Source organism: Nilaparvata lugens, chromosome 3, assembly GCF_014356525.2.
Source record: "Nilaparvata lugens isolate BPH chromosome 3, ASM1435652v1, whole genome shotgun sequence".
NCBI classification, from domain to species: domain Eukaryota; kingdom Metazoa; phylum Arthropoda; class Insecta; order Hemiptera; family Delphacidae; genus Nilaparvata; species Nilaparvata lugens.
Window position 1 is genome coordinate 89,896,502 of NC_052506.1, and position 14,434 is coordinate 89,910,935.

A 14,434-nucleotide genomic window follows, 5' to 3' on the forward strand; every position below is an offset into this window, starting at 1 on the left:
TTTGAAAGAAAATTAATTGGGTAATTGCTAAACTTGCAACAGTTAACACATGAATGATATAAGCACAAGCTATAATTATGGTGAATTAAAATGTGTGATTTTATTTCAACAGGTCAGATGAACGGGGACTTTCACGAAAGCACATTATAGAATCAGTAAAAGCTTCACTGACTAGATTGCAGCTTAGTTATATAGATATAGTGATTGTCCACCGTGCTGATCCAATGTGCCCTACTGAAGGTAAAATATTAATATCTTGATACAATTCATTTTACAAAACGGATTTTACAAAATCATGAAAGAGAAAATCCATAATATTATGAATAAACCTATTTTTATAACGGTATTAAATAATAGTAAAAAATTAGAAAATAATTAGGTATTCTTCAGCTCAATATGAAAATAATTGACTTTTTGCTTACCATTGATGCTAATAAATTAGTACTGTTGAAATATGTTGGCAATATATAGTATGTATGTTCAAAACATAGAATGCTCAGAGATGCTCAACTGATCAATATAGGCTGCGATTTAAAGATTGAACCAGAATTAGTTGTTGACTGTTGAATTGCATGCCACTAAATGGAAGAAGATTTTATCAATCTTTTGTAATCTGAAAACAAAATAAGATGAATTATGAGTTAGTCTTAGGCTCAACTCACACTTACGCGACTCAGGTCGAGAAGAGACTCGACTCTGGTCGAGAGCATGTGTTTCCAAATCGTGACACTGAGACCAGTCGATTCTAGTCTCCGCGACGTCACCATTTGAAAACACAATCATGCTCTCGACCAGAGTCGAGTTTCTTCTCGACCTGAGTCGCGTAAGTATGAGTTGAGCCTTAGAGAAAATTAAATACAATTATCTACAAGGAATGTCCCTTCTAAATAATGAGTTTTCGTTTTTCAGAGGTTGTACGAGCAATGAACCACGTGATCAGCCAAGGCTGGGTGATGTACTGGGGCACCGCCAAGTGGACGCCAGTCGAGGTGATGGAGGCCTACACCAACTGCCGCCAGTTCAACTGCATCACGCCCATCCTCGAGCAGACCGAGTACCACATGTTCTGTCGCGAGAAGACCGAGCTCTATATGCCAGAGTTGTACAACAAAATTGGTAATTACACATCTTATCCATAACAGTTATTGTAAAATTCACGATTCAGTTAAGGAATAATACATTATAAAACCGTTTATATCATTATGAAAACACAAATTGGAATAGTCAAGCACTTTTATCATTAATCTCTATATATAAAAATGAATGTCTGTTTGTGTGTTAGTTTGTTTGTTCCCTATAGACTCGAAAACTACTTGATAGAACGGCATGAAACTTTGGTTTCTGACCAGAAATTTTAATAGGGGGGGCTAATAATAATTTTATTTTAATCCATTTTAAAAACCTAAGTTTTCGAAATTGTCGGTCGAGCGCCTAACGTAGAACGGGAAGATCATCATGATTCAAAATCATGTTGTGATAATATGTAGCATATGAACTTACCAGCAGTAATAAACACGTCACTCTGTGATAAAATTGTTTATACTGGTATTAAAACGGTAGTTTTTAAGCACATAGAAAGTCCGTATTGAGATGTAAATAAAAATATCGATTGTCAGATAAATTTGATGATTCACCAAATAAAGTCAAGTGTCACATGAGATACATTGACTTTTTGGCGGTACGAAGTTCGCCGGGTAAGCTAGTACTATAATAAAAACAGAACCTGGTTTCGTGGCTATACCAACCACATCTTCAGCTATTTGTTTACAACAAAGTTGTAATAAGAATGAGAGTAAACACGACATAAGTATTCAATACCTTTAGAATGGTTTTTAATAACTTGAACTATACAGGTTTCGAATTGGAATGAGTTTGTTTGGAGACTTAGTAACAGTAATAACAAATTCAAAAACATATGTTGTTATACTACACAAACCACATCCTCAGCTATTTGTTTACAACAAAGTTGTAAACGAACTTTGTTGTACAACACTGTTGTTACAAAGTTGTAAACAAACTTTTTTGTACAATGCTGTTAACAACTTTGTAACAACAGTGTTACCAGCCACATCTTCATCTACAACACTGTTATTACAAAGTTGTAAACAAACTTTTTTGTACAACGCTGTTTACAACTTTGTAACAACAGTTTTGTAGATGAAGATGTGGCTGGTAAAGCCACGAAACCAGGTTCTGTTTATATTATAGTACTATATAATAATATAAGTGGTTGACAATTTCAATTTGTGTTTTCATTAAGGAAAAGTACCACAACATCACACATAACACAACTTTAAGGTTTATATCATTCATGATAGGAGTTATTTCAATGAAAGTAGAATCATTCAGAGTGATCATTCAGCAATGGTATAACTGAGGAGTAATGAAGACTGGAGTGTAGTGGTGTCTGGTGAAGCTCCCATATAGCCTCTCCCAGCACCCCTATATAAGGGTGGCCACTAACGATAGTAAACAAAGCGATCAGCGGCTCAGCGATCAGAAAGGTCTTATACGACGATATAGTTGTGGGCTACATATCCATATAAATATATCTATATCCAGCTGGAGCTCGGAACGTCTGACTGTTTTCTATTTGCACACACCTTTAAATTGAATAAATAAGATTATACTGATAATGATTATGTTTTTGCAGTATAAATTCAATCGTCCGATAGTAGTCCAAGAGATTATTGTAACTTTGAGAGTATTTCCAGAGAAAGCTATTAAATTAAGATTGTTTTATTCTATGGTATTTCACTGCTATCTGTTGACATCGCTCTGTTGTCGAGTTTTGAACATAATTATCTTTCTTGTAGTTTAGACACTGTGCTACATGTGTAAATATTTGAGCCTCAGGCTGATGAAGCTCTTCCTCAGGAGTGAAATGCATACTTCAATAAGCCAAGAAAAGTACTTACCGTAAGTGTTCAAATATAAACAAATATTTACATATATAACACAGTGTCTAAACTACAACAAAGTATTATAGTGTTTCATCAAGGAAATCAGCATCAACATTATTATCATATAAGCCCAATGTTGTTGGTTTAGGTACTATCTGACCTTTTTACTATCATAGAAAAAAAAACATTTAGGCTACCTATATCCACAGCTTTGAGTGTCGGTTGCACAAAAGCTAGTTAAATTTTAATCGTGATTAAATCCCACGAGAACCAGAGGAGTCGTCTCATTAAAAAGGACTTCTCTGATTGGTTCTCGTTGAATTAATCACGGTTAAATATTTACCGGCTTTTGTGCAACCGGGCCTCAAATTCCTTAGCGACGACTCGAGCCGCGCGGCTAGAACACATAACCTATAAATTCATAAGATGCAATTATTCATTCGATTTTTATAGTGTACTAACATTATGGGGACGGATGAATTAAAAATGCTTAAATTTGCATATTAATGGTTTTGTGGATACGGCCAGAGATCAAATTAATATTACTTTTTCTTTCCTCTATGTTATGATACGGTTGTTACCGGTTAACTCGTATAGGTTAGCGCGATAGGCCAAAAATGATAATTCAACTTTTAAAAGTTATTCTTATTCAAATGTAATTGAGTAAATGAGCAATAATAATGAATAATAGTACAAAATAAATGCGGATTTTAATACTTACGCCAACGTTTGAAGTCGTGAGTTGAAAGGCTAGAGACTATTTTAGAAAACCACATAATCCAAAGTTAATATTATAGAAATACATTAATTTATAGGTGTTGATAATTTGAGTGGTATTAGTTGCAATTCAGTTTCAAAGAGGAAATAAATACTGCAAAATTCTGATAAAATATAAAACTTGTGACAACTTGTTCAAACTTGTGCTTGTCAGTAAATAAAAATGAGCTTAGAAGAGGAAGATAGAATGATAGAGTAGCACAGTAAAGTTGATCAAGTACATGAAAGTGGCGCTAGTGTTGCCAGCCGGCAAATTTAAAATGACGCATTCAAAGTTCGCATAGGAATTATATTGATTACTCAGAAATGAGACAATCATTCAATATAATATTGTTCGTTATCAAATAATAATTTTATGAAAAACGTTCTGATATATGTATAGATCCGTTATCAAGTTGTAATTCTATAAGAAAATTATTTTCTACACAATCACAACCTCCTGGTATCAATTGAAAAACTCATTTCAGCTATCCTGAAAACTTGAACGTGAAAACCTAGTTGTACCAGGGCTTCCCATATACTATGTATATTATTTTTTAGGAGATCCTGTTTTTAAAATTCATCATTTCATAGGTTGAAAATCAATCATATAATTAATAATTGGATTCATTTTCCACAGGTGTCGGAATGATGGGATGGTCACCTCTAGCTATGGGCCTTGTATCAGGAAAAATGGAAGATGGAGGACTACCGATTATAGCAAGGTCTTCTTTGAATAAGGTAACATGAAGTTATTAACTGAAGTTATGTCAAGAAAGATTACTTGAATTAAAATAGTGATTCTTACTAATAACTTATCATTTATCTATTACAAGAGTACCATTCAAAAAAAAAAAAAACAATTGGTAACATCCCAGTAACTTGAAGCCAAAGTGGAGATTTTTTTATCTTTGTTTGGTAACTATGGGAAAACTCATATCTATATCAATCCAAGAGGAAGAGAGAGATATAAATCCATTAAGGTATGTGAAGTATTTGAGTTGGAACACATGTAAATAACTATGAATATATTGCTTTAAAAAGAGTTTTCATGCACATTTTCTTTATTGATAACGTTGAGTTTCACTTGTAATATTATTAATTGAGAGTTGTGTAAAAAATTCAAGTTCAATCATAAATTCTGACAATGGAACTTGATTATAGCCTATAGCTTAAGTTTGTTACATTACACACCGTTATGTCTCTTCGAATATAAATAAAAAATATATTATAAATTCTATATCGTAGTCTTGAAGTCATCTTCATAGGTAAGTCAAATGAGGCATTATGGTATGTAGGAGCATTGTATGGTCGAAAAAACTATCAGATTGACAGTAGTACCGTAAAGTAGAATTGAACTTAATGAGCTAACTTATTGGAAGAATAGAGCTTTCCATTACTTGAATGCACATTGTATGCTCTTGGCTTAAGTATCTTCAAGGATAATTTGAAGATTTTTAATTTTCTGCAATAATTGTTTAGTAGTTCCAATTTTGATATTATGACTCACAAGAGTTGAAATATTTATTGGTAAATGGACCAAAATTTTTAATATATAAAACTGCAATAGCCACTCCAATCCATTTTTATTAGAATTGGGTGAATTCTATTGTCAATCGAGCCTTAAAGCCTCTTATCCAATTTGTTATCTCTTAGTATAATATTTTTCAAGGGACTAGTAGTTATTTTATCAGTTCTTTTGAATATAAATATTAATATAAAAAATAATCAGTACACTATATTTTAATTCAAATTTTATCGTTTTTCAACTGAAAAATACTTTTAAAATAATTTACATGATTTCTTGAACTTCAGAATATTGTCTATATTGCTGCTGGTCATTCAATAGTTTATAAAAGCTAATAAATAATAATATTCCAGAAATGTGTGTTCTTTTTGTGTGGAACGTTGAAACAGTGGGAGTGAAATAATATATTGTGGTTGTATCTACTAAATTTCAATTTATCATGTATTCACCGTATTTTTCATCATATTTCAACCTTGATTCAAATTATTAACACTTCAACTAATTCTCTACTGCCTGCATATGAACAAATAATAGATAAATTTCCACTTCATGTCATAAATAGATTACGAAATTCAGTTGAGTCTCAATTCCATACATATTCAATCGAATCATCATATCATAACTGCATTTGTTTTTTGTACTGAAACTTAATACGGTACGTAAAAACCCAAATTTCTATTACGTTTCAACTTGAAGAAAATTGAGTTTCCAGAATCTTCTATCGAATTAATTTTTTCCTTCTTCTTTTTGTGTTAAATAAACAAGCCTTAGTTACTAATTAGGCTATTTTGCTTGGATCAGTACTTATTATCAGCATCATTCATGCCTTAACTTCAAGAGGAATCATTGCTTGGATCAGACAATGATCTTCAGAAAGTGTTTAATTTTGTGTGATAATGTTAAAATTTGTAGTTCCAAGGATATAAAGCTTCAATGTAGTTTATTATGAAGAAACAGAAATTCACAATATGCATATTTGGCTCAAAACATAGCTTCAAACTATCCGATTCGCTCATCATCACATATCTCACATCACCGCTTGAACTAAACAAATTGTGCTAGGCCTACTTGAATTTTGATTAATTTGTGCTAATAGATGTACATAGCTTGTTTTGAAACTCCGTAAATCTTAGTATTATATTACCGAAACTTCTGATTGCAGAATAAGTACAATCAATCGTTTAGTTGGACTGAAGATGAAACACAGTCATCAAATAAAGAAGTAAGTTTAGCTGAAATGATGAGTTTAATTGTACATTTGCATGGGCCTTCAATCGTTTAAAAATTCGGTATTCAAATGACCATGCATGTAAATAGCGAAGATAAAGATCCACATAAAAGAGGTTCTCTTTAGATGCATTTTGCATTCAGATCATGTTTTATTCATTGAATTTCATTCAGTGGAAATATTTCAGGCTCAAAGGTGCATGAAGAAAGATATGATGTGTCGCCAAAGGTTGTGAAATTGAATTGTTGTTTCAATCACTGTGAGATGTTTTCTAATTTTCAATGTTGAAATTTTTAACGAACTTGTTATCATTCAATTGAAAAATATTTTCCACCATCAATCGTAAAGAGCAATGTCACACTTATCCTGAAATTGAATTAGTACAGAAAAAAGTACGTACTCAATAAAGAAGATTGTAGCAATGTGATATTGTACTATTGGAAGATGAAATTAAAAATTGGTTTACCAAAAATAGAGCTTCTTGAGGATCGTAGCTTTATTATAACCTGAACTTCTATGATGGAGATTTTTTTAAAGGTCTTATTGATATGAACATGAGAGATTTAAGCATAAATATATGGCTAGGAAATTGTTAGGCTAGGCACGCACCAGTTAGTCAAGACAAGACTAGTCACGTTTAGTCACAATGCTTCACATTGTAACTTATGACGCAATCTCACACTGATTAAGCTTACCTAGTCATTGCAATTAGACAGGTCTTCATAAGCAACTATGTGACAAGCATTCAAGACAAGACTAGTCACGTTAAATCACAATACTTCACATAGTTGATTATAAATACATGTCTAATTGCAAAGTCTAATCAGCGTGAGTTGCGTCATAAGCAACAGTGTGAAGTATTGTGACTAAACGTGACTAGTCTTGTCTTGACTAGCTGGCGTGTGCCTAGCCTATTGCTCATATAGTATCTTATGCTAATATGCAAGCTGATAATGAAACAAAAGTGAATTATTGAGTTATAAACACAAATGAATTAAGTAGGATAGGCTACAACCCTCTTTATAATTGTAACGGAAGGCAGATCTCTACTTCCACAAACTTAAAAGTAAAGTAGTAAAGTTGTAATAAGTCAAACAGTTCAATATATCTGTCCTTATTAACGATTGTTTATAGAAATTGGTAGTTTCTGATATTTTACTCGACCAAGCAATATTTTTGGAGATGTTCCGACTTGTTTCAGAACTATCATCATTCCTCTAGAAAAACATCTTCAAATGGAAAATTTGTTTTATAGGAGTTTATTTATTTTCCAGATATGTAAGGAATGAATGCAGAGATTTATTTCATGTTCATCATAATGTTCAGACTGAATCAATTCTATGTTATCCCTTTTTCGAATGAGTACTCAGTATAAATAAAAATATAAATCTCAGTACTCTTTTAAATTATTTTGTCACAACATGTTTCGGACACTTCTAATGTCCGAGACTTTTTAAGTCTTGAAAATGAAATTAGTAGAAAATTTTCAAGACTTGAAAATGGCATTAGTGTCCGAAACATTTTGTGACTGAATAATTTAAAAGAGTACTGAAATTTATATTTTTATTTATATTAAAAGTAGCCCTAAAGAAAAAAATACAATAAAATGGAGTACTCAGTATTATATTTATATCTATCACGATGCTAAAGCTGCATCAATTGAAGAATAAAACATTTTTACAATACTAATTTTTCAAAGATAATTTTCTCAAAAAAGAATAAACAAATCTTGTCTAATCTTGAAATGAAATTAAAATAAATGCGACCATATCATAAAGTAGCTAATCGTGGTTCATTGATTAATGTAGATGGTGCATATATGGTCCTTAAATAGTGGTCTTGTATTGTTGGCACTTGATAAACCGCTAATAATAATATCGAGTGACCTGGCTGGCTCAGGTCTGGTGTCACAGTTTTCAGGTCGCAACTGATCAATTGATAAACCGCTGAGTTGAGTCACTACCTCCGTAAACAAAATCCATAGTGCATGACAGGTGGTTGATGGTAACGTCAGCACAGGTAGAGCTCCTTCACCAATAGAAAAAATAGCTGATATAGATCCGCTGAAATCAACAAAATTTTATTGGTGTAGGAGCCCTACCTGTGCTGACGTCACCAGAATGAACTATATGGCTTTGTTTACGGAGGTAGAGGTTGAGTTTGAACGGGGGCCAATCAGCTGATCCCTGATCGTTTAAACACGGAGTGTTCTACCATAGAGAAACAATAGCATAAGTAGATATCCAATGGTATAGGGCGTTTATGTTGCAACTTTTACTGTTATCTCAAGCCTATAGTCCACGTAGTTCTTTCCCGTGAAGCTTTATGACGCTGGTAGTCTCTCATATTGTGCTGCTCATACACTCTTACCCGGTCAAAACAGTAAAAATCGACAATAATCGGCTTGAGATAACAGTAAAAGTTGTGACATAAACGCCCTATAACATAGGATATCTACTTACGCTATTGTTTCTCTATGGTTCTACACATTAGAACAAATGCGATCATATCAACAAGTAATCGTGATTTAGTGTTAAACATAGGTAGATAGTGTATAATGGTTCTTAAATGTTCTAGTAGTCTCAGCACTCGGTAGGCCTACACTGCTAATTCGATGATAATGTTGTTGGGTTTCAGGAGCGGCTGCAGCCAGAGGACAACAGGAGGCAACAGGAGAAGCTGCGCGAAGTGGCTGCAATCGCCGACCGCCTCGGCTGCAGTGTGGTGCAGCTGTCCATCGCCTGGTGCCTCAAGAACGACAGCGTGCAGTGCTTGTTGCTCGGAGCAGCGGATGTCGACCAGCTCTTCCATGCCATTCACAGTCTACAGGTATAGTCCAGTCACTTAAGGCTGGCTGTTCGACACACTTTTTATTATTTAAATTGGATAATTTTCTTCAATATAATTGTTAAGATCATTAAAAGACTGAGAAAAAGTGGCAACTGAAAATTTAAGTGGTCTAATAAGCGAGTTATGGGTTGTTGAAGTGCTAACTTCCCAGATTCCGTTTTCTTTCAAGATCATAAAATGTTTGGACTTTTTAATATCACAATGAACTTTATTCTGAAGTGAAAAGAGTAAATTTAGAGTATTGTGCTGACTATAACCTTAGTGTCCGGTTTCCCATTAGGGAACTTTGGACTATATACGGCGAGGTGGAACTACCCTTGGGTCTCCCCACCATTCAAAGCCATACGCTAATAATAATAATAATAATAATAATAATAATAATAATAATAATAATAATAATAATAATAATAATAATAATAATAATAATAATAATAATAATAATAATTTATATTTATTTCAATTTATTTCAATTTATTTCATTTAAAGTTACATAGTATCATATACATACAGTGTTTTTTTGCTCCTCTAGCTTAGAGCTAATTGAGGAGTATTCAAATTTCATACTACATCATAATAGTTACCGTATACATTCTATAAATACTACAAATGAAAATTTTTGTAAAGTGTTCAATAAACTAAATTGAAAGTCTATTATAGTTTCTATCTGGGATTTGATATTAAAGTTCTAATTTCTACCACTTGAATCGCAACATTAGTCACTCTATATTCTACTAAATCGGTGATCAACCTTGCAGACATTATTGTCTCTTGCATTTAGGTGGCTTTGAACAGCTGACTAGCTGAACCAACATGCACATCAACAATACCACAATACACAGTACACACACAGTCATAGAATGATAGAATACAAAAACATAACCCATCCTCCAAAAAAACATCCATCATACTACAAACTGTAATATACACTCTCTCAATCATTTTCAACCGCTTCTAAAGCACTTTCTTGTTTACAATATTAAAATTATTCTTATTTATTTATTCATCCATAGTTTTTTCCTTTCCATTTCCCACTGCACAGTGCAGTCCATTATTGTCTACTATGTGCAAACTAACCTATTAGAATATTAACAATAATCTTCAACATATCTTTTCATTCAAACAATTCCTATAAAATAATAATAATAATAATAACAATAATAATAATAATAATGATAATGATAATAATAATAATAATAGTAATGTTTCCAGAGACTGAGGGGTTTGTACAGGCGATTCAAGATCAACTGATAGCAACAAATGCTTATAGGAGGCATATAATGGGAGACAGGACCATAAGTGACAAATGCAGGATGTGTGCCAGTGCAGTAGAAAGTATCCAACATATTGTATCCGGCTGCTCAGTGCTAGCCCCAAGAGTATTGGATTAGCTGGAGAAGAGGGCTTATATAATTGATATCGCTGTACCTTCAGATGAGAATGCTCAGAAGACCAGAGGCGAGAAACTCAGAAAATACCAAGAGCATTTGAGCTGAAGTAAATGTATGGGCTGAATACAGTAAGAGTACTTCAAATTGTAATAACAGTCAATGGCCAGATACTCAAGTCGGTTGTGGAAATTTGTCGAAGTATTGACTTGGTGCTGAAGAGAATGCAAAAATCTGTCCTCCTTGACAATGCACGTATTGTGCGCAAGTTCATAAAATAGTCAAACAGTGTTATGAAGATGAAAGGAAAGTTGCATTAAAGTGCCCCTTCTTTGAAAATATTTCCGCAAGAGTGTGCTTATTAAAGGAATAATAATAATAAAAGGTTCTGACTATATTATTAGAACTTCTCTTAAAAATTCAAAAAATGTATCTTTCCAAACTATAACATTTTATTCCCTATATCGTTCATAAATACAAAAGTAACATTTTTACTTTTACATTTACTTTTACATTTTTACTGAAACGGTTCTGACTATATTATTAGAACTTCTCTTAAAAATTCAAAAAATGTGTCTTTCCAAAATAAAACATTTTATTCCCTATATCGTTCATAAATACAAAAGTAACATTTTTTGTAAATTCGATAACTTGTTTATTTTGGCATTAATCGCGAAAAAACGCATATTAGAACAAAGGCAATGATATATTGAATGTATTAAAAAAAACTCCAATGGAAAATTCGAAACCGTTTATGACCTGGAAAGAAAACGGAGTTTAGCACTTCAACAACCCATAACTCACTTATTAGACCTCTTAAAAATTTCAGTTGCCACTTTTTCTCACTCTTATAATGATCTTAGCAATTATATTGGAAAAGATTATCCAATTTAAATAAAAATAAAAAGGTTTACCGAACAGCCTTGATAGTGTCCTACTAAAATTTGTTACAGTCAAAAACCATAGATTCTACATAAAATTTGCAACAACAAACGATCAGTCAAAAAATCTTGTTAAGTTATATTAACCTTAGTTTTCAAGATATATAGATTCTCCGATATTTTTGAAAACAGTCAATAACTAGAAAACTATCAGTCAAAATCGAGTTTTAAAGATATATGATTGGAAAGAGTAAGAAATTTATAATAAGATTAATAGATTTTGTTCCTTTGTTTGACGTTTTTGAATGTTTCATGAGCGTTCAAACTGTTGGAAATTTGACTTTGAACTCGACGAATGTACTCATTTATTAGGGGAGTCTGATGGTAGCAAGCATTCAAAAGGCACATCAGTGTTTAATGTTAAGTCGGGGCTAGGCCAAAAACTCAAGTTCTGACGTAAATTTGTCAAACTCTTTAAATTAGGATGATATATATATATATATATATATATATATATATATATATATATAACAGAAAATACTTTTAAAGTTTTATAATATAAATATAAACAGGATACACACGACAAGGATAGATTAAAAACACTTAAAAACTTACATTTAAACGAGAATTTTCGGGGAGCTGGGCCCCCTTTGTCAATGTATACAATGTATACAATGTATACAAATACCTTTGGATTGTATTGTGGTATTATATATATATATAATATATATATATATATATATATATATAATATATATATATATACTCATTTATTAGTTTTGTACACAGAGAAAGTCCACAATATCTATTCTTATTCAACAAATTCGACGAATGTGCCTTTTTTATTAATATTGAGCGCTCATAAAAAGCCCAAGAACGTCTAACAAAGGAACACATTTTTATGAACGTTTTTTTTTATATTTGACTTTGAACTCCACGAATGTACTCATATATTAGATTTGTACACATGACTAAATAAATGTGGATGTGTCATAAATTAAACTGTATTTTTTCATTTAGGGAGGGATTCCACAATATCTATTCTTATTCAACAAATTTTATCGACGAATGTACTTTTTTAATATTGAGCGCTCATAAAAAGTCAAAGAACGTCCAACAAAGGAACAAATTATGTGGATCTTATCGGAAACCTACTTCTAAAAAAAACACAATTTTTCACAATCTACTTCTAATTTCAACAATATCGGAAGGAATAAGATTTTGGTTTGTGCAGTTGGTTCTCAAGCTGACCACGAGCCTGATACTTTATCAAACTAACACTTCATCCTGAAAAACCCACACTTTATCAAAATCTACTGCTAATCTGATATCTGAACAATATTGAGAGGATCGAATAATGTTTCAGTGTTTCAGTGTGACCAATCTACTTCTAACAAAACCACACATTATCACACTAATCTGAACTTCTAATCTGAAGTTCATCTGAAGTTCTCTATCAAATCTACTTCTAATCTGAACAATATTGAGAGGAATAATGTTTCGGTTTGTGCAGTTGGTTCCCAAGCTAAACACAAACATGATGAACGAGCTGGAGCGAGTGCTGGAGAACAAGCCTTGCCGCCCGCCGATGGTGAGCACCCTGGCGCTCAGATGACAAACAATGTGCCCCCAGGGGGGCTCCAGCCTAGGCGGCGACTCGCCCAAGGAGGAGGAGGCGCAGGAGGAGGCCAAAGAGCAGAAGCTGCCCTTCTGCACCATTCAGTGACAATACCAGGACCCCAGTCCAACGCCCGACCATGTCTAGCATACGGTGTAAGTCTGATTAATCAATATATTATTACATTTCAGTTTTTATTTTCAAAGAAACGACATGTTTCGCCCCATTGATACTATTTCCAGTGACAAAATTAAGAAATAGAATAAATTTTGGGCAATAGCCTCTTTTTTTCGTTTCCGACTATTGTAGTGTTTGCTCTATCCAATGAATGAATGAATACTCAAATTCAAATTATTTATTTGCATTTTCATTCGTTTACAATATTAATTACAAGTTACAACATGTATAGAATTTCTGCTTTGTCAGCATACATATTTCAACATATTATATTCAATTATATAAATCACAAATTAATATAATAGATAATAAGACACTAAACAAGTTTAGTACGGTAAAACTTTTATAAGGCTACAAGTTTTTGAATCCAATCAATTTGTATCTCTATACTCATCGCATATGGCTGATTTGATATACTTCTTGTTTGTGGGATTTTAAAGATGTTGGTTTTTTGATCAATTCCGAAGTGCGGTATTAACACACTATTTTCATGTTTTAAACAACAGCATGCAGTCAACTATTCAATTGTTTATTTAATTATTAAACTGACCGCATATTCTATAGTTTAGAACAGCAAAATAGTGTGTGAAATTTTATATGATTATCATGTTATTTTGGTTTACTACTTTTATTTAGTTTTATTTATGAGTTCAAAGTGTTTTATGATAGTTCAAGCATTACCTCACTTTACTGTATTAGTTTTAGGAGATAAACAACTATTTATTTCTTCTTCATGAATTATACCAATTTATACCAATTCAGTGGTTATTTATACCAATATATTATAGTGGTTAATTTATTTTAGTGGTTATATAATGGGTATTTATACCAATTCAGTTTGTTATAGGATTCAATCATTCCTTCATTTCCTGGGAGTAAGAAATTGAAGAGCGTCTCACACTAAACTCTCAATTGATTTGAAAATAGAAATTAATTTAATTGAAAAAGTTAGGCTCGTATAAGATGAAAATAAAATTAGAATTATTGACATCAAGTAATAATATGTATGTTTCAGGCTTGAGAAATTTGAATTATAATCACTTCTATGTGTGAAATTTACTGTTACATTTAGGTTAACAGTAATTCTCATCGAATTTCCATCTAGCTG

At 32.3% G+C, this 14,434-nt stretch overlaps 1 protein-coding gene and 1 long non-coding RNA gene across 13 annotated transcripts in view; one reads left to right on the plus strand and one right to left on the minus strand.

Moving 5' to 3' along the window:
- Positions 1-14,434, plus strand: part of LOC111052455 (voltage-gated potassium channel subunit beta-2) — an 88,102-nt gene that overhangs the window by 68,725 nt on the left and 4,943 nt on the right. For 10 of the 11 annotated variants that reach the window (XM_039425009.1, XM_039425008.1, XM_039425000.1 and 7 more), the window contains 6 exons: positions 113-240; positions 910-1,116; positions 4,300-4,400; positions 6,350-6,409; positions 9,053-9,244; positions 13,045-13,304. In XM_039425009.1, coding sequence (XP_039280943.1) covers positions 113-240; positions 910-1,116; positions 4,300-4,400; positions 6,350-6,409; positions 9,053-9,244; positions 13,045-13,146 — 790 coding nt within the window. In that variant the 3' untranslated portion in view covers positions 13,147-13,304. The remainder of the gene's footprint in view (positions 1-112; positions 241-909; positions 1,117-4,299; positions 4,401-6,349; positions 6,410-9,052; positions 9,245-13,044; positions 13,305-14,434) is intronic. The other variant, XM_039425003.1, reaches the window with a different exon arrangement.
- The window catches only part of LOC120350631, a 33,951-nt gene that overhangs the window by 11,329 nt on the left and 8,188 nt on the right, over positions 1-14,434 (minus strand). Inside the window, exons 1-2 of one of the 2 annotated variants that reach the window (XR_005570955.1) lie at positions 3,625-3,704; positions 423-613 (exon numbers count right to left, since the gene is read on the minus strand). This is a non-coding gene — a long non-coding RNA (uncharacterized LOC120350631). Of the gene's footprint in view, positions 1-422; positions 614-3,624; positions 3,705-14,434 lie in introns of those variants that run through there. The other variant, XR_005570956.1, reaches the window with a different exon arrangement.